This window comes from Grampus griseus, assembly GCF_964374135.1.
Source record: "Grampus griseus genome assembly, chromosome: 10".
In the NCBI taxonomy this organism is placed as follows: domain Eukaryota; kingdom Metazoa; phylum Chordata; class Mammalia; order Artiodactyla; family Delphinidae; genus Grampus; species Grampus griseus.
The window spans coordinates 98,434,125-98,455,070 of record NC_139004.1 but is presented as its reverse complement, the minus strand read 5'-3'; the positions used below and the strand labels follow the sequence as shown (position 1 = coordinate 98,455,070).

The 20,946-nt window shown below is 42.4% G+C and overlaps 1 protein-coding gene across 2 annotated transcripts in view; it reads right to left on the bottom strand.

The window, feature by feature from the left end:
- The window catches only part of ATG7 (autophagy related 7), a 244,424-nt gene that overhangs the window by 144,465 nt on the left and 79,013 nt on the right, over nucleotides 1–20,946 (bottom strand). Inside the window, exon 17 of one of the 2 annotated variants that reach the window (XM_082664489.1) lies at nucleotides 10,621–10,701. The exons of the other annotated variant lie outside the window; for it this stretch is intronic. Within the exon in view, the coding sequence (XP_082520615.1) occupies nucleotides 10,621–10,701 (81 nt within the window). The remainder of the gene's footprint in view (nucleotides 1–10,620; nucleotides 10,702–20,946) is intronic. 2 annotated transcript variants of the gene reach the window in all.

The following is a 20,946-nucleotide window of genomic DNA, read 5'->3' as shown; positions in this document are numbered from 1 at the left end:
TGTCAGCTCCTCTCAAGTTATAGGCCCAACACTGGCCACAGATTACCTGCACAGATCTTCAGGAAATAAGAGGATTCACTCCTGCCCAGAGCTCACACTCCTGGGAACATTAAATCTCATTTCATTTTGATTAATAATTAAACCCCTAGATTAACAGCTTGCTTGAAAAGGAAAGAAAAAGACAAAGAATCTAATAGCCTGCACATTTAATATTTGCTGACCTCTTGAGGCCCATGCCCCTTTTAAAAGAATTGCTCATCCTTTCGTATTCCCCTCCTTTTTTGTCAACTTCTAAAGATGGCAAGTTTTCTTATGGCTGTAAATTACAAAATGAGTGCATTTATAAAGCACAGGGGAATGGCACCGGATCTCTGCTTGTACAAAGGAGCGATCGAAAACATTTACAGAGTGCCGCGCCCGTGACACTCGGCATACCAGCTCTTGTTTAATCTTCATCGCCACCAAAAAAGAATTTTTAACTATTTTCTACCTGAGGAAACTGAAGCTCAGGAACTTCAAGAAACTTGTCATAGGTCACGTAGTTAGTAAGTGGCATCGTCTCAAAAGCCAGTGCTCATTTCTAGTGTACAAACCATGTCCAAGTGTCCTGTTATCTTTCTGCCAGCTTGTAGTCAAAGGCTGGTATACTTGGAGTTCCTGGTACTGGGGCTCTCACTTGTTCAGACCTGCAAGCCATTTGAAGCCTCTGCAATTCTTTAAAAAATTTTAAAACTTTTTCTTGCAAATGGCTCGTTCCCTTTATTCAACACACAGCTTCAAATTACTCTTGGCCTTTTCCAAAAAAATCAAACCCACTCTCAAAGGTCAAGAATTCACCACTGCTGAGGCTACTAAGAGGAAAATATTGTGAGATCTGAAGCAATTTCCCAAGAAGAACTTGTCAACTGTTTTGAGCTACCACAGCAGAACTGAAACAAGTACAATGCCCCCCCAACCGCACTCCGCCCCCAGGGGTCACTGAAACGGCCCATTTCTTGGAACTTGCAGTCCTTTTGCAGAGAGCATGATATTGCGATGCAGGACTCATTTTTCAGGTATTAAGTGCCCACTGGAACATTCTCAATAATAGGAAGCAGTGAGTGATTAGGCAAAGAAAAGCAGATGTTGTGAAATAAAACTCTTGCTCCTCCAGTAGGGCCAAGTGCTGCGTATGTGTTTTTGCTTTCTTACTTATGCATGTTATTCTACCAGGAAGTCACTGTGCTGTCAGTTATTACTATTATTTTTAAATCCACTTGCATTGTGACTGAAGTCAAGTTTGTCAGGTCAGACCCAACTAAGAGAAAACCTAGATATGGGTACAGTAGCAATCCCACGGACGGTTTCTAGTCAGGCTTTCTTCTTTAAGAAAGAGCAACGTGGAGCTCACGTTCCGTGCTCGGGGTGTGTGAGGGGTTTTAATGCAACAGAGAAACATTGCCACTTCCTTCAATCCCACTTTTGTTATCATCTTCGTGAAAAAGCTGACATACAAGGAAAGGGAAATGTGAAGTCCAACTGAGCACTAGGAAAACCCAAGTTTCTCTCCCGCCTTTCCAAACAACACGAAAATATACTTCTGCACAGATTTCTGTTCCAAGTTGGAGTGCTGATAAAGGTCTGAAACATATCCAAATGCTTCAGTAACTCGAGTCAACTGCCAAGCCACCTAGGCTGTCTGGAGTTCTGACTGTGGGCCTTGTGACCATTCAACACGCCCTTCAAAGTAGTCCTCATGGGGATGGGCAATCATCCCAGTGATGCTGCCGTTCCTTAAAACTCTGTTGGATGTACACTTACTTAGTGTCAAGATAGTTCTTCTCATGTACAAGATTTGCTATGTCTGTTCTCCCATTGACTGTTCACCTCTGGCATGCTTGCAGCCGTGTCAGGACCACAGAGCAGCTAGTTTCCCAGTTTTAGTCTGATAGTTATAAATTTAAGATATCTAACTTTGGTGTGTGCTTTAGCCAGCCCTTAGATACTCCAGAAAACAGAAATACGTAGTTTTTTCTTCCTTGTTAAGAAAAAAAGTTTAATAAAACTTGTATGCTGGAAGAATTACTTAAAACCAGGGAAGCCCAGATACTTTAGAATTTATCACTATCACCACATAAGATGTTATATAAACAAGTTATAACAACAGTAACTTTGGGAATAGGATGTTCTCAAACAGTTCTTTCAATCTTCTATGGCAAGAAAGGCTGTAGTGATAAGTACTTTTAGAAATACCTGGACAGGATATTGGAAGACCTTTTAGAAAAAATAAAATGGACTTTAAAAAATCCTGCAGGAGAGCAACCAAAACCCTGCAAAAAGCTCACTGCCAGAATGTGTCCTTTCATAAAATGTTAAGTCATCTCTGATGAATCCCAAAGGCTCCTTATTTTAATATACTTTGGAAATGATTTTGCTACACAATAACAAATCATCGAACGCATCAACTAAAGCAAATGAGATAGTAAAAGCTGGAAAGAAGCTCAGATGAACAAATATTCAGAGCACTGAAATGTAACATTCAGTAATAGCTACCACCTATGGCTTCATGATAAATCATGCCTCTGCACGAGTAGGCAAAGAGCGTCTGCTACCAAGCCTTAGACTCCTACGCGACGGAGTTCCTGGAGGGCACAGCCTATCTTCCCATTCTTCCTGTTGTGCTGTTCGTTTATTCATCTACAAAAACACTCATTAATTTTTCTCACCATTCAAAACATATTTAACCAGTTCCTACCGTTTGCTAGGAACTAATTATCCCTTCTAAGCTTAAGAACATTTCTTGGGTCAAGATGTTTAAATAAGTTGACGTGCTTGAGGTATATAATCGTGCATTATAATTTTCCTATCTTGTCCAGAAGGATACCATCAGAAACTTCTGAGAATGTCTTACTGACCTCTGTATCATCCAAAGATATATCATGAAACAGAAGCTCCAATGTTTGTTGAATTGCTATGACAACAGTCATTAAAATAAACAACCACACATATATTTACATGAGTTTAAGTACTCAATTTAAACAGTTATATATATATTATATGCAACCTGTGTATGTATAAGCATGTACATCCATAAAATGTTTCCCAATTCAAGCTGATAGCACCCTTATTTCAAAAAACCAGCGGTTACTACCATGTTCTTCCCTCCCTACCTTACAAAGGTACTAAACAGGAGGAGAGAAGAGGGAAGAAGACAAACGTATCGCATAAATAAGAAGAAAAGAAGGAACATGAACAGATGACAGCTGGGGCTCTTTGCCCATCTGGAGTCAAATCAATGCACCACTAGAGAAAGGACAAATAACCCTTAGAACTCTGAGCCGCTTCGCTCTCTCTCCCCTCCCCTACCTGGATGCTGCTTGGCCTAAAGGAACAAAGTAGCTGATCAAGAGACTACAACAATGTCAGAGTCAGGTAACAAAACCCAGTGGTACATCAGCCCAGGCATCTCCCTTTACTACAGTTGAGGAAAATGAGTCCCCAAAGAGAGAGGGCTACTTTCCCAAGCCACACAGAGAAGTCATGGTGGGGCTGTGGCTGGCTGCACCCACATCCCCCAGGGTCTTGTCTGGGAGAGTGTGGGGATGGTACCAAAGAAAAACTCCGAGCAAGGATGCCTTCCTAGGATCCACAGGCACGTTTCAGGGACTTCACAAAGCCAATGAAATTGCCTGCAAAACTGTGTGGCTTCCATTTTTCAGGGGAGCAGGTTTACTGCTTTTATCAGTCTGAACGAGGTCCATGACTCAAAAAATTTAAGAACCACTATGTCAAGGGTTGGGCTTGGGGGAAAGGCTAAAAGTGAATGAGATTAATTCCAAACTAAAAGGAACTCAGATTTTCAATAACCTGAAGCCTATGCTTGGGCCAGGCAGCCTGTGGAACCACCTAAGGAGAACACAGCCCTAAATTTTCTGGTCTGGATGTTAGAGATCCTCTAAGGAAAAAAAAAAGTGTGTTAGGACAGGCGAGGCATGTTTTTGTGACCTCAGGTGACACAGAAAAGGAGTGAGCAGCACAAACTTTAACTACCGATTAGGTGGTCTCAGGTTAGAAGTAACTAGGAAGACTGAGTTCTCTGGAGTCACAGAAAAGGTTTTGACAGTAATAGTCATCATGAACCATGATGGAAGGTTTCTGCAGTCTTTCAAAGCCAAGGCAGACTTGACTTTCAATCAGGCCTTTCACTGTACCTGCTTGTGAACAGTGACCCCAGAAAGGGTGCCACACACCCCGGAAGACCTAATGAAATCACAGGGGTCTTTGTTTTCCTCTTATTTCTGATGTCAACATCAGTCCCAGGAGTGGGCAAAGGCCTTGGTACTTGGTCACAGGGAACTGGATACACATCAGCCATTGCAATTTCCCTGGGAAACAGAAAATATTTTCCCCACTCTATGGATGAGGAAATTGAAGCAAAGGGAGAAACGTCCAAGGTTTTTCAAGGAGGTGAAGAGCCAAGAGCTCTGAGGTTAGGGCTTGTAGCTAAATACTCCACACTGGCTCTGGCTGGATATTCCATCTCCTTTTGGGAAGCGAGCAGTTGTGGAAGTTGTGGGAACTCTAGTTGCTAAGGACAAGATATGAGATAACAGTTTACACCACACAACTATCCATATGGAATCCATCGCACATTACAACAGGAGACTTGAGGCCTCACTAGGTAAATGAGATAGAAAAAGGGAACCTGGGGGTTACTCATCATTTTCCAAATCAGAGATTTATGTCCCTTTTGGAAAGAAGAAGGAACACCTGGCTGCAGCCCAGTTTTGAGTAATATTTGCCACTGAGAAGCCGTATGCAGAAATTCCTGGCACAACTTTGGAGAGCTCTTCCGATGGGGCTCTGGCCGGTCCTTGTAAATGACTGAGATTTAAAACCCTATCAAATCAGAGAAGCAGAGAGTATGCTTGATGCAGCACCATAAATCCCTCTCTGTGAAGCTAATTTCAAACTTACAATAGCAATGTTCAGAGAGAAAAAGTATCTGCACATACCCATAAAAGATAGGATTTTTTTTTTTTTTTTTAAGCCAAGAAGGGTAGACATCAATGCCTAACAATGATCTGCGTGGCTGGAATACAGTCGATTACTTCCTTAAATATATTTTCTGATTTTTTCTGCAACGAAAATGCACTGCTTGGGGAATAAAGAATTAAATAAAAGTAAGTAAAGGAAATATAAAAGCTAGCAACTTCAAGTGTCAATAGACAGCCAGAGCTTATCTCATCCAACTGACTCATTTAACAAAAGAAAGGGAGGCGGCAGAGCGGGGAGCACCTTGCCTGTGGTCCCTCAGCTGGCCAGCAAGGGATGGAGAGCCAGGACCTGGAAATCCCCCGCCTGCCTTCCTGTCCTCTGCACCCCGCCCCCCGCCCCCCAACGGGCTGCAGTTGCTGGATTCCTTAGGCTAGGAAACCCCTAAGCCTGATGCGAGGTGAGAAAGAGCCTCAAGTGCTAGACAAAGCACAGCCAGATTCCAGCTCAAGAAGAGCTGAAATGAAAATGGCACTCACCAAGAGGACAATGTGAAGGGAATGAGGTGTCCCAGGCTCTGTCACAACTGCTACACAGAACAACTTCATAAATGTGCCATGTTTTCTTGCCTCTGGCTGGCACACATGTGATCCCCCCACGCCTGGAATACCTTCCTCTTGTCCTCTCTCCCATGTATTTCTACAAATTCCTACTCATCCTTTAAGATCAACTTACAAGTCCCTTGCAAGACCTTCCCTGGTCTTCCCCAAAGCCAATTGGTACCAGGGGAATTGGTCCCTGGTCTTCCCCAAAGCCAATTGGTACCAGGACACCTTAAGAAGAGGATACACCTTGACTGCAGAGCATATAACAATGTTAGGGAGATCAGCATTGGTTTATAGGTCTCCCTCACTCTTTTGATAGTGTTCTTTGAAGGCAGTGGCTATTTTAATCACCTCCCTATCTCTGGTACACAGCAGGGACTCAAATGTCAGTTGAATAAACGTATGTCTGCTAACAGACATACAGTAAGAGTTTAACCTCTCCTTCCAAATCTACCATTTGTCTTTCTCTCCTCAACGGTGCATCTGCAGAACTTTTAGGTAATAGGTTGCTCTGGGATAGAGGTTTTTCTTTAAAGAAAGTTTAAATACTTGAGTTTAATTTTTGGCATTTCATGCTTCTCTTTTCTTAACAAAGAGAAAAGAAATGAGAGAAGAAAGGTAGGATTATATTAATATCAAAAGATAAATGGACAGGCTGACTATGACAAAGGCAAAAAGCAAGCACAGTTGACCATATGATGATACCAGCTGACACATATTCTACACCACCCTATCCCTCTCACTCCAAGACACACATATACAGGTGCACACAAAAAGCTAATAACAAGTCACTTTGGGAAGTTCAGTCATAACCTGTCAACAGGAGACCCCATCGAATAGTAAACACCAGAATGAGTATAATATTAGGGCTGCTAATGGCTAATTAAAATCTGAAGATCAGGTTTCTGGGCACATCTTGCTACATCTGTGCACTAGGCAGTCCCAGACGGTATAAAAACCAAGTTTGGGGCCTGCTTCTTCGTAATAGGCTGTTCCTGCAATATTGCCAAGGTTGTGACAGAATCGTGCGACAAGATCAAGAATCGTCTGCCTGCAGTCTCCTCAGGCACAGCCCTGCTCCTGACTCTGCACATATGAGAGAAGTTTCCAGTCAACTTCTGGGTCCCAGGAACAAGGCTACTGTTACATAAAACACCAGAAGGGGCCTAGTTTTACTCCTTCTAGGGAAAGAGAACCGTCACAATACTCAAAATACTGCTCCCCTCCCCCAAGACTGACTGGGAAGGGGTACAAGGGAACTTTCTGGCGTAATGGAAACATTCTATGTCTTGACTGAAATGTAGGTTACCTGGGTGTATGTGTTTGTCAGAATTATAGTACTGTCCTCTTAAGATTCACGCATTCCACTGTATGTAAATTTTGCCTAGAAAAAAAGAACCATGCACAATGATCAAACTCTACGTAATAGGTTTACTATCTGCAGTAGTATGGACTGGCAATTTTGGAACTACTTTCTGTGTATTCCAGGCTTGAGCAAGTTAAGTGAATATATGCAGGATACTGGGAGCCAGGTTTCTCACTGTTGGGGAAGGTAGTTACAAATATGGAAAGGGGGAAAGTTAACATTACCAAAGGGGATAAAATATATCATGTGCCTCCTGACATGAGGATACATCATCATTTCTTTGGTATTCCTGCCAAAAATTCATAACCTGAATCTAATCATAAGGAAACATTAGACTAATCCAAATTGAGGGAAATTCTACAAAATAACTGGCAAAATGTCAAAGTGGTGAAGTTAAGAAAAACAAAGAAAGGCTAAGGAACTTTTCCAGATTGAGGGAAGCCAAAGAGACATGACAACTAAATGCCCGATCCTGAACTGGATTCTGGTCTGGAGAAAAAACTTATGAAGAACATTACTGGTACAAATAACAACATCTGAAATATGGACCGTGTATTAGATAACAGTATTGTTACACAAACATTAAACTGCCTGAATTTGGTAAGTGCATTGTGCTTAGGTAAGATAAGAACCTTTTTCTTAGGAAACATATGTTGAAGTACTTAGCTATGAACAATCACAATGTCTCCAATTCACTCTCAGTTTCAACAAAAAGAGGAGAGGCAGGGAGGGAGAAGAGCACATACACACAAATGGGGAAAAATGTAAACACTTGGGGGATCTGGGTAAAGGAGTTCCTTGTACTATTCCTGCAACTTGTCTGTAAGTTTAAAATTACATCAAAATAGAAAGGTACCCCTCCAAATACCCTAACTTCCTCCCAATTACTTAGGTGAAAAATCTAAAAACAACAAATTAACTCCACGTATTATAAGAAATTCTTTCAAGAATATCGGTTTCAAATCTGTACTTTTCTCTTTGGTAGCAATTCCACACAACTATTTGGCTCTGAATTCCTTTATGAAACCTAAAAAAGGACTCATATACCTTCCAATAGGGTTTTTTGAAATTCTAGTGACAGATACTATCATTTTGGAAAGTCTTACAAGGCAATAAATAGAAACTGGAATGAAAGCGACTCCTCACCACCCTCCTCCCTCCAGATTCTTCAATATTTTTTCTGGAAGATGGAACAATTCACCTGGCTGTATGCCAAGCTAAAATCAAATAGGATAAGGAACAATTTGCGTGTAGATGATTTAGCCTTCCCTGCCACAGAAGCAGAGAACTGTACTCTTCCCCACCTCAGGCCTTATAAAAGGTCTATATTTTACTGATATAAATAAGGTAATGAAGGCATTTTTACTCAGCATAGTTTATTCTACCTCCCCAATCTTTCTGTACTTGTGCTTAAATCAAGACACAAGCATGGCCTTAGTGCTAGGGGGAAAAAAAAAGCAAAAATACTGAACACTACCAAAGGAAAAAATTACTTCATGGATGTCAAAGGAGAAATTTTTAAAAGTCATTTTTAGCCTCAAAGAATTTTTTTGAAACAATAACAACTATGATATGACTCAGTATAAAAAATATTATGCTAAGTATGAATTAAGAAAAATTCACATGCACAGAGATGAAAATGTAATTGGATTTGTCATTTCAAAGTATTAATGCTGGGTTTGCAGATAACAGAGAATGACATCCTCCTAAGCGAATAAATAAGTTAGCCAAGTACGTAAATGCTGTGTTTCTACTGTAAGGAAATACATGCACCAATGCAGCAACCTTTTCAGCACAGAAGAAATTTAATACCCAGACCACATGAAAAGTGATCGCTATGGGAATAGCACAGCTGTTAAAATCCAAGTCAGTTTGTATTAAATCGTCCAGCATGTTTATGTAAAGCAGGACTCTCAGAATGACCACCAAGGGGAAATAATTTTGCTAACAAAAAAGTAATACCTATAATTAATTTAATGCTTACAATAAGTGTGAAAGAAAATGCAAAGCTATTCTCTTTCAAAGAATATAAGGGACCTCAGCTAGCTGGTATGCTTGTGATCCTTTTGTAAACAGTACCTCAAGGGCTAATTTAATTAGAAATAGAACAAGAAAAAATGAGTGTTTGCATTTCACTTAGAGAACCCAATTATCGTTATTTCATTGACTAACCAGATTTACATAAAGCCACAGAAAAACCTCTGGCACCGGTGCCAAACAATTTCAATATGAAAATTAATACTGCCAAGTTATTTTGAGACCAATTAGCTTAGCCATTCAAAGAAAAAAATGTGCTCCACTGAAGAGCACGTAATCCTAAAACCTGCATTTATGAAGACAGAAGTGCACACAGACGTCCTTGAGGCCCTGACTCGAGAAGACAGAAGATGCCTTCAAGAACCTACAGAAAAAAGGAGCTCACGGATAACTACTAACAAACAGCTTTAAATCTCAACAGAGACACTTGGGATGCATAACGATAGAACAGGAGCTTACTTTACTTTTGAAGAAAAGAGAGAAAGAGCTACTCTAAGTTTTTGAGCACCTAAAATTAACCAAATTTATCAACATTGTTTGTCAAATCTGAGTTAACTTTTTTTAACTTTTTTTTTGGCCGTGCCGCACGGCATGTGGGATCTTAGTTTCCTGATCAGGGATCGAACCCGTGCCCCCTGCATTGGAAACTCGGAGTCTTAACCACTGGACCACCAGGGAAACCCCCTGAGTTAACTTTTTAGAGAGACTGACTGGTCAGGATTGTGCTTCTCATAAGACAAGACCCAGGTAAAGTTTTCAAAGAAAGCGTGTCATCTCAGAGTGGAGAGACTATCCCTAGAATTCAATCCCTTTCAGAGTGCCAGATGTAGGCTACACAGCAAAGTCCCAAATTATAACTGAGAGGCCAGAGTTTGGGATTAATGACCCCAACGCTATTTTGCATAACACTTGAACATGAAAGTCTTATCAAGAATCATGAGTTTTAAAAGCCCAGGTTAAATCACTGGGCATTAGAAGGCTTAAAGAGGTATCCAAAAGGAAATCAGCTGTAACACACAGTGTACATGTGAAAATAACTCAGACTATCTCAAAGCCTATTAAAAAATGAGATGCCATCACTGTAGTTTTGAGATACATCAGCCGTTTCCCATTACAATGGAGGACATACCAGCTCTATTTTTAGAGCCTCTGGAAAGATCAAAGCTGAATGGGCCCTTTTATTGGCTCCCGATCCAGGGCCCTAATCTCTGTTTACTCCTTCTTTGTCATTATGTAGATCTCCGAAAGACACACCACCAGGACCGCCTGCTACCCCTCATCCCCGGAGTAACACTTAAAAATTGCTCTGGGATGGTCGGTACAAGCGAGGAGCTCTCTGGGGAGGAACAAAGACGAGTAAAGTTCAAATTCGAGTCCAAATTACCATCATGATTCAAGTACTAATACAGAACTATAGTAATCTAATTCAGTCTCTCTCTCTACACTATAAACCACACTTTCTCAGGCTGGTTTCTCGTGAGAATGAATACAGATAAAATGAAAACACAATCCTTTCTGGTTTGGCATTTTTAGGCCCTCCCCTCCTCCACAGAAAGCCCTCAGTTGGTTTCAGTGCCTCTGGCTAGTAAGGCTGAAGAGCTCATTTTAAACAAGTCCCATGAATGTAGAACGACTTACTTTGGAAGAACAAGCTGTACATTTGTCAAATGCCAGGCTGACAGGAAGGACATTATCAAATCGCGACAGAAATCCTCGTATCTAAAAACAAACACAACAAGGCACATCAAGCCCAGAATGACACACCTGTGAAGTACGTGTGTCGCTTCTGACAAGAAGTGGGAAACAATTAATAGGGTGCTCCTGGTACAGATTCACAAAAATGAAGTTCAATGTAGATATTTTCCCTCGTACTATATAATCAGTTTGAGGAAGAACTATATGAGGTCCTTTATTCCATTAAGAACTGGTCTACAAGCTTTGCACATATTTGAGACCTAAACACAAACTGACTCCAAAATATAAAAAGAAAGCTGTAAAATCGGAAGTATTGTTTTCATAAATGTCTTCAAATATATAACCAGTCAACTAGTTTATTACTGACAATTCTCATGTATGTTACAGTGAATACAGGACAAGTGTGCATTTTTAGGATGTGGTATTGGAGTGCGGCCTCAGTAAGAAGGGCTGGGGACTACAGAAGGCAGAAATGCTCCTAAATATAGATCCGGTTACTTGCCCGAGTTGGAACAGATAGGGATAAAATGGAGCGCATCACCAAGTTGATGGGGAAACAGCGCCACCTTGAGCACCTCAGTTATAATTTCTGAATTACAACTCATTTCCATTTACGGGGTGTCAGTTATAACCAGGTTTCGCAAACTATAATTTAAGTAATCCAGACACTACACTTCCAGAACTACACTGACACCAAAAGGGGACTTTCAACTGTTACATATATCATTTAAACATTATTACTAAAAATATGTATGGTGAAATCTCTAAAGTCTCCATAGGACTCAACATTTACAATAAGCCAAACACCACCCATCTTCTCGAGTTAATTTATTTGGTCTTGACAACTACCCCACTGATGAAACTCCGGCTGGGAAGGGTGAAGCATCTTGGCTCAGGTAAACAAAAAGTGACAACGCTAAGATTCAGAAGCGGGCCCCTGCTCCCAAACCTGGCCAGGCCCTGGCCGGGGCTCCCTCTCTCCTTCCTTTCCCTTCCCTCCCTCTCAGGACGGCACAGCTTTCGTCCTCAGTGTGAGGGCTCACCACACATTTAACAGCCTCACTTGAGTACAGCAAAAGAACCGCCCCCCCCCCGCTCTCCCCCCAGTCCTTGTTGCCTTTAGCCACCCTACCAACACTCCCCCAAAACAAAACCAAGGAAACCTGGCGGACTCTTCAAAGAGACAGGCTTCTGAGTGTGGGCAACTCCACCTTTAAGCCCACACTGCAACTAGTCTAGTTACATTTGCATACTTATTGCTGGAAGATCTAACCTTAAAGGAAATGCCTATAGCAATCTTTTAAACGTCGTTATCTATATGTTATGAGATTTCAATGTAATCCAAGATCAAGAGAGTGTTTGGTAGTAATGATAAGCTAGATAGCTGGGATAAGTTAGCTGGCCTCACAGTGAACCTTTGAAAATGTGACAATCTTTAGTTCTCTGTATCTTTAGTTCTTTAGTTCTAAATCTTTAGTTCTCTGTATCTCAGGAAGGTGGTGACCATTTCCTAATACAGTGCTTGAGGCACAAGCAGGGTCCTAAGTTTGCTCTCCAGGTCACCAAAACAAGAGATGGCAAACCAGCAGAAAAGACTATAACGGCAGGTCACAAATGGATATGTTGAGATCCTCGTGAGATCTGGAAGTTACAGGCCCAAAGAATTCTCATAGTGAGTCTCCTTCTATCTCAATGGCTTTAATATTAAATTTACCTAGAAAAATATTTATCATATGTAGCATATTTTCCATGAAAATGTTCACTGATATGGCCTACAGGTTAAGGTCTCCATATAGGTTTCATGAAAAGGTCTCCTGATTCTCTTTTCTCTCATACAGGTAATAAACTTTGTGTTGTGCAAAGAAATACTGGTATTTTTCTCTGCTAAACTGTTCCACGATTGGAGGTGCGGAGTTAAAGGCGAAGGGAAGGGAGACAGTAGACCCAGTTAGGAGCGGAAATGAAGGGAGAAAAGGGAGAGGAAGGAAGGAAGGAAAGAGAAAATATAAACCAAAAACACAGGTGGTGAGCAACAGAAAGGAGCCGAAGTGAATGGGGTGGCCAAGCAGGGGCACCCACACCATTGTTTAGCACCCCAGACAGCTCTTTACCAGGAAACTGACTCATTTTCCCAGGAAATGAAGTAGAATAACATCTGTGTGTGAGGCCTTTCAAATTCCCCAAGTTGGTCTCAGAAGGCTCAGAACTCCACCAAACTAATTCCAGTTTTAGGAAATTCAAAAGAGGAAGGCCTGTTCTCACACCAACTGCGACAGACTCCTAACGGGCACCTCCACAGGCGAGCTCTCTCCCTCCCACTGAATCCAACACTCTGCTATGGATTAATTTTCCTAAGACACAGCTCTGAGGTGTGTCACTTTTTATCAGCTTCCTAGAGCTGACCAAAAAAGCAGAGAATTCCTCATGCTGGCACTCAAGGTCCCCCCTAATCTGGGCCCATTTTGCCTTTCTGATCTTTTCACAGGCTTCATACAACTACTAAGCTCAAGTACAACGTCCCTCTCAAAGACATTACTGTGTTGCTGACCTTGTCTCATGCCGAATTCTGTGGCTCAGAGCTCTTCCTTTGGGAACCAGCTATATAACCAAATCTACATCTTCCATAACAGTCACTCAAGCTCAAACGCACCTCTTTCATAAATACTCAATCCACCCACCACTTGACTTAGAGATAACGCCTTCATTACGTGAAATCCTTCTTTTTGGTATTTATCACCAAAATAACTTATGTAATAGTTATTTCTTTAAAAAATAACAGGTTTACTGAGAAAAAACTCATGTACCATAAACTTACTTTAGCGTATACAATTCAGTGGCTTTTAGTATATTCATGGAATTTTGTAAACATCACCAATACCTAATTTCAGAACATTTTCAGCACCCCCAAAAGAAACTCAGAACCCCTAAGAAATTAGTCCCCATTTTCCACTTTTCCCAAATGCTGGCAACTACTAATCTACTTTCTATTTCTATTGATTTGCCTAATTTGCCTATTTACTACAAATAGAATCATATATGACTGGCTTCACTTACTATATTGTATCATGTGTATTTCATTCCTTTTTATTGCTAAATACTATTCAATTACATGGATATACCATATTTTGTTTATTCACAAGTTGAATAACTTTTGGGTATATATATATATATAGAATGGCATTAATGGATCTCATGGTAACTATATGTTTAACATTTTGAAGACCAAAGTGACTGCACCATATTACTTTCCTGCCAGCAACATACGAGGGTTCCAATTTCTCCACCTTCTTGTCTCTTTGAGGTAGCCATCCTAATGAATATGAAGTGGTAGCTCACTGTGGTTTTGATTTGCATTTCTCTAATGACTAAGTGTTGAGCATTTTTTCATGTGCTTCTTGACCATTCATATTATCTTTCTTCAGAGAAATGTAGATTCAAATTCTTGGCCAAATTTTAAATTGGGTTTTCTTTATATTGTTGAATGTTAAGAGTTCTTTATATATTCTGGATATGAGTTTCTTTCAGATATGATTTTGCAAATATTTTCTCCCATTCTGTGGGGTGTCTTTTCACTTTCTTGATGGGTGTCCTTTGAAGCACAGAACTTTACTTTCTTGATGTCCTATTTATTTTTCCTTTGGTTGCTTGGCCTTTTGGTATCATAGATAACAAACCAATTCTCACCCAAGGTTAAGAAGAGTTAGTATGTTTTCTTATTTAATAGTTTTAGCTCTTACATTTAGGTCTGCAATCCATTTTGAGGTGTTTTTTTATATGGTGTGACATAAGGGTCCAAATTCACTGTTTTGTATGTGGAAATCCAGTTGTTCCAATACTTTCTTGAAAAGGCTCTTCTCCCCCCGTTTAATTGGCAAGAAATGACCATAAATGTCAGGGTTCATTTCTGGACTCTCAATTCGATTCTGTTGATCTATATGTCTACCTTTATGACAGTACTACACTGTCTTGATTATAGTAGCTTTGTAGTAAGTTTGGAAACTGGGAAGTATGAGTCTTCTAACTTTGTTCTTCTTTTTCAAGATTATTTTAACTATTCGGGGTCCCTTGCCTTGCCAAATGAGTTTTAGAATCAGCTTGTGTAATATAATTACTTAAAAAATTACTTTTTAATCTCTCTTGCTTTTAGAGGGCAAGATATAGGTTGAACTATTTGCATCTGTCCATAGCACAGTGATTTGCTCATAACAAATACTAATTATTAATTATGAAATGAGTGGATGAGAAAAACACAAACATCCCAAAGCCAACCAAATTATTCATACCTGAAGTATTCAGAGGAAACACATCCCAAATAAACCACAAGAAAAACTCCATCTTACCACCATTCACATCTTCCAGGCAACATGAAGTCCTTCCCCATCAACAACTCTTTAAATCCCCTGTATTACAAATGCACTGAGCTTCCACAATATGCTGTGTTCCCTAAAATCTTACAAGAAATGCATAAAATTTAAAGAGCAGAAGTTGCTACTTAAAATTTTAGCACCTTCCTTAGACATGCATAGAAATCCCAGAGCAAATCTAAAATCCAGGCACCTGATGCAAAATCCTAATAAATATATTCTACCTATTTAGAGAGGCCAGGCACCAATTCACAATCAAAGAAGTTATAAGGATTTGTCCCTTGCTTGGGTGGAGAAAAATTCACCAACATCCTCCTACTTAGACGTGTGCAAAGTATATGAAACAATATGCTCATCTGGTATTTTTCGATGCCTGCCTGATCAGAAGAATCCCCTGGAACTTGACTGAAAAGATCTGAAGTAAGGCCAGAGCATGTGCATGTTTAACAAGAGCCCAGGTGATTCAGAGCCTTTGGAAGAAGATGCTTTCAGTTACCAACCTCATTTACCCCTTCCCGTGGTTTAATCTATACCCTCAGCATCACCTGTTGTATGTCAGAAAGCAGATGGAAGCAGTTAGCAAGCCTCTGCCTCCTTTCCACGTTTTTTATGCATAGAACCACCACACCCGGCTAATTCAGCAACATCTAAATTAACATCTAAATGACGAGATTTTATAAAGTGATTTCTCCATCCACTCTAAGGCCTCTTGACACGGCTCAAGGTACAGTCTTCCAACTTTGGGGACTACACACAGCTTACTCTAAACCCTTATTTGATTATAATATTTGCTGTCCATCTTTCCTTACAGGAGGGTAAGTATTAAACAGCTCTTTTTAAAAATTTTAATTCGACCTATTATAAAAGTAATAAGCATGACAGAAAACAAAAGAGCAAAAAAATAACCCGTACTCCCATAGCATATTTACTCCTGTCTTCCTATTTTTTAAAATATATTTAAATACTTAACTTCCTTTTAAACAGCCTCCCGAATACTATTGGCTTCTCAATCTCTCCCCTCCCTAGAGGGGGAAAAACTGCCAATTCCACAAACACACGAACACACACACATGCGCCTCTACTAGAGGGGCCAAACTTTGCCTGCCTCGCTGCATATTTTATTTTCTAAATTACATTGATGAAGGTTTTTTTTCCTCTTAATGCTGAAAAGAATAAAGAAGATATTAAAATGGCCTGTATGAAAATCCAATCAGTGGTTGCCTGGGTCTGAGGGTGGGGATATTACCATAGAAAAGGCACAAAGTGAGTTTTGGGGATGGATAGAAAAGCTCTGGACCTCATTTGCGGTGGTGGTGGTCATATGCAAGTGTACACACTCGTCTAAACTCATTAAAATGCACGTTTAAACGGGTACATTTGACTGTACATAAGTTATGCCTCAAAAAAGGTGACTAAAAAAGGTTCATAACCTCCTTAACATTTTCCAAACAATACAGAAAGGTACAAAATGAAAGCATAAAGTCCCTATTGCCCCCAATCCCTCTGCCTCAAAAAAAAAACAAAAAAAAACCACCAAAAAAAGCCCCCCCAGCATCAGTTTCCAATGTAGCCTTCCAGGGAAAGAAAGAGTGTTCTACGAACAGACCAGCTCTACAACACGCGTCTCTTCGCTACCCCCTGAATATTTAAAAACCCCACCTGGGAAGCTGGGAGAAGTACAATTACCTGCGGTTGCCTGGCTCCCTTCCCTCTCTTCACCCCCAGGCCCCACAAAGGGCAGAAGGAGCTTGAGTTGAATCCCCGTCTTCAAACACCAGCGAGGCGCATGGTTGTACTTGCGCTTGGCTAACAAGGCCTCACGCCCCCTCAACCGGAAGGAGCAAAGATGAGCGCAGAGATGACGCACAAAGCCTCAGAGCCAGGCCTATATAGGCTCCCGGCCTCCCTCCCCCCTCGGGGCGGTTCCCAGGGGGAGAGTGGGCGGTCCCGGCCGGATTCATTACGCGCACCTGTGCGCATCTAACTATCGTCCAAAGGTTGGAAGGCAGGAACACCTGTTTGGGGGTGTGTCCTAGGGATTAGGAGTCCAGGGCCCTTTTGGAAAGAGAACTAGGGCCGGTGGGAGCACAAAACTCAAAAGCCATCACCAACGAGCAGGATTTGGTCCGTGTTAACTTGACGAGTCACGTGCTTTGTCCCATAGGATGCCATCAAGAAACCATCTTTATAGAATGAAGTCGTTGTTCTCAAACACCTAACGTCCCTGGAGGTTGTCATTCAGTGGATCTGGAACAGGGCTGGGAAATGTGTATTCTGGAACGGCTCCCGAGGTGATTCTGATGCACCATCCCTGGATTAGGCTGTCTTCCACTTAAAGGCTCAAGGACTCCAATTCTATGCCCAGATCCTCTGTTATCTCCTCCGGTCCATTCTCTGTACAGCAGCCAAACCTGATCACGTCACCGCTCCGCTTATGACTTTTCAACGGCTCTCCGCTGCCCCTGGGTTTAAGATGGCCTGTGAGGCCCTGCCTCTCCTCCTCTTCCCCTGTGCTCTCCCAATTCTCTACGTTACAGGGACACTGGTCGCCTTTCAGATTCTCAAACTCACCCATCTTCTCTGCCTCTCCTGTGCCTCCCCTAAAGTGCTAACCCCACTCCCTTCTCCCTCCATAGAAACAACTGCTCCCTCCTAACCCTGGAAGCCTTGCAGGAGGGCATGTCCTGACATCCTGTGGAAATGGTGGCCTAGGGGACTGAGCAGAGGAGCGACATCTGCTACGTGCCATCCCTGTGTCTGGCCCTCTGGAGTGTTTTCACATACTCATCTCATGTTGCCCTCACTACCATCCTGGGACTTTCCCCTGTATTCTAGATAAAGAAATCGAGGCTCAGGGAAGTGGGTTGGCTCGCCCAAGATTCTACAACTACCAAGTGGTAAAGCCAGGGATCTGAGTTCTGTTCCTTCTCTCCCAAGTCTAGGGGAAAATCAAGGAGAAGGTAAAAAGAACGGAAGAAAGAAAGAGAAGACCAGAGGAATTAAAAAACAAATAAACACCCCCTCAAAACCAAAAACTCAATATCAAGACGGCTGCCATCAGGGTCTGAGTGGATTAAATTATCTTCAGTCATTTATGCCCAGTCAGCTACAAAATAAATAGATCAGGAATAGAAAGGGGTCTCTTCCATTCTGGGCAGCCCCTCATGGTGTTTACACCTAAGCTGAGTGAAAGCGGCTTGAGCCCCAAGCCCACCTTGAGGTGGGAGATAGATGGGCTCCAGGTTAGACATTTACAACTGGCCTTCTGTTAACATTTCATGGGGCAGGAAAAAATGGGCTTCAGGCCGGACACTTACAACTCGCCTCCTGTTTGCATTTCCTGAGACAGGAGATAGGTGGGCTTCAGGTTAGACATTTAAAATCAGCCTCCTGTTTGCTCTCCGAAATGGAAGCAATGACAGAGACAGGGTAAAAAGCCAAGTTTTGTCTCTTGTGGATGCCTTAAGATAACAGTCATGGCAAAAACGAAGAGGGGCAAAACCTCGTTTGAGTAAAGGATCAAGGGATCTCCACTTCGCCCCTCCTTGGGGCAAGGGAGACACTACACATGTGTAGAAAGGCTCCTTGGGGGTCAAAAGTCAGGGGACAACTCCATGCCATGGTGACTCTTGCTTCTCCCAGATGCCTTCACGTCGGGGTCCATCTTGACTGTGGGGTAAGTGTGCACCTAAGGGGAGGGTCCTGAGACAAATTAGCCAGGGGGGGACAAAGCAAGATGATTGGCCAGAAGGGAGACGAAAACCTGGAAAACTGCCCCCTCATACAGGATTTAAACTTCCTAAAGGCGTTACTCTCTCTCTCAGTTCTCCCATGCGTCTTTCCACACGTACTTTGCTTTTCCAAGAAACTTTCTACTTTTCTCTTTACTTTCTGCCTCCTTGCCTGAATTCTTTCTTGACAAGCCAGGCTAGAACTGTGGGTTTAGGCCCTAGCCGCTGGCCTCTGTGGTCTAGCAGTTAGGACTCCCGGTCCGGGGACTGATATTGCTTCCAGCTACTGCTCACTGCTGCTCGCTGCAAGTTGCCGCTTACTGCTGCGTGCGTCCAAAATCAACCTCCCCTGGATGGGAAGTGAAGAGCCAATGCCCAGAAATAAACAGCCATTCTGAGAAGGCACAGTTGCAGCCACAGCAGAAACCTGCTGCTTTGACTTCACACCGGTTTCCAGCAGGCCTGGCGGTATTTCTAGAGCTTGGAGTTTGCATAAATAAGAGCTAACTCCAAACTCCGCATTGCTCTTGGATGTTGCAGAGAGTCTTAACCAAATTCAACGCCAAAATAAAGTTTAGCAAATGCAAAACCTCAGGCGCACCACAGAGGTCTTTGTTTCAGACAACAGCTTCAGCTCCCACCACTAACCCACCTCTCACTGTCAAACAGGGGCCACCAAGGGGCAGAAGAAGCAAGCTGGAAATGAGCGAGCGCCATCTTTAGAAAAATAGCGCAGGATGGAACTAATCCTTCCAACCCTTCCCTGCACGCTCACTGCTTCCAGAGTTTTACGAGATTCCTTGTAACTCCCTTTTTAGGAGGCTAGATAGGCGCCCACTTTACCATTTTAATTAAAAGTGAAAGAGAAAGATAAAAACATTTACAAATGTCCCTTATGTGGCCAGAACTGTGCTAATGTAATTTAATCTATAATGTAATTTAATCTGTACATGAATCCCAGTTGTTTAGTATATTATTATGCCCGTTTTAGTAATTTAAAATATGAAGTTCAGAAAGGATCAGTAACCTGCCCGAGGTCACACAGTGACAAGTGGCAAGAACCGCCTTGAACCCGTTTGTCAAATGGATGAAAATGAAATTAAGAGGCAAAGCTGGGATTCTAATCGGATCTGTATGATCCAGAGCCTTCTGGTTCCCTCCCACGCGAGCCTCCCAAACAGGACAGCCCCATCGGGTGAGCAAAACTCGTGGGGCACAAGTGACGTCCTTCAACTGATAAAATTACGCCCAAGTCCTCTTGGGCCAAGAGATGCTACCTGAGACGCTCTGGAACTCTGGCACTGTGTGTAATTTATCCCCCACTTTGTGTGCCAGGAGCGGGGAATGCCCCTCTCTTCTTCTAGGGTCTTGCACGCAGGGAAGCCCAGACCTTGTCGGATCTTGTACCCAAATCCCTCCTGTATTCAGGGGCCTCCCCATTGGAATGAGACTTCACCACATCTGAGTGGCTTGGGGTACATCCACCACCTTAGAAACTCCAAAGGCAAGTGGAACCAAACGCTTGTGCTGCGTGCCGGTCACCGAACTTCTCTGAACCTAATGGCGCTTTGGCACGGCGTCAGCGTTTGGGGATCACCTGCTGCAGGGATGACTGGAGGGAGGGGGAAGGGAGGATGAACAGGTCACAAACCACAGTGGCTGAAATGGTGAAACAGCAGACGTTTGGACTGTCTGTTCTTCCTGCCCTTTCCATTGCCATCAATTCGAGGGGTACAGAATCAGAGGGGGAAGGAGATTCCTTTTCTCGGGCTACATCTCAGGAAATACGCTCTTAGTGCTTATCTTCTTACCCTCCTTCCTCAGCAGTCAATCCGTCCACACCCCTAGAGGCACACCGAGGTCAGCATTTCGGAGCACGGTAAAGAGACCTTACTGAAAGCGAACGGCCTGAGGATTTGTGGGGCACAGCCTGTGCAGACAGGCCAAATCAAGAGCAGGCCGAGGCTTGGCTAGAGACCACAACTCTAGCTCGGCTTTTGTCTCACTGGGAGATTTCCCAGGCTGGTCCCTGCCCAGGTTCTGTCCTAGTTTGGGCTTTGTTCTACTCTTCTGAAAGTAACTAAAACAAAGAACTTGAAAGCCCAAGAGAACTATGGGGTTGGCAAGTCCAAACCCCTAGGAGGGGCATACCCATCCAGGGTCTTCATTCAGTA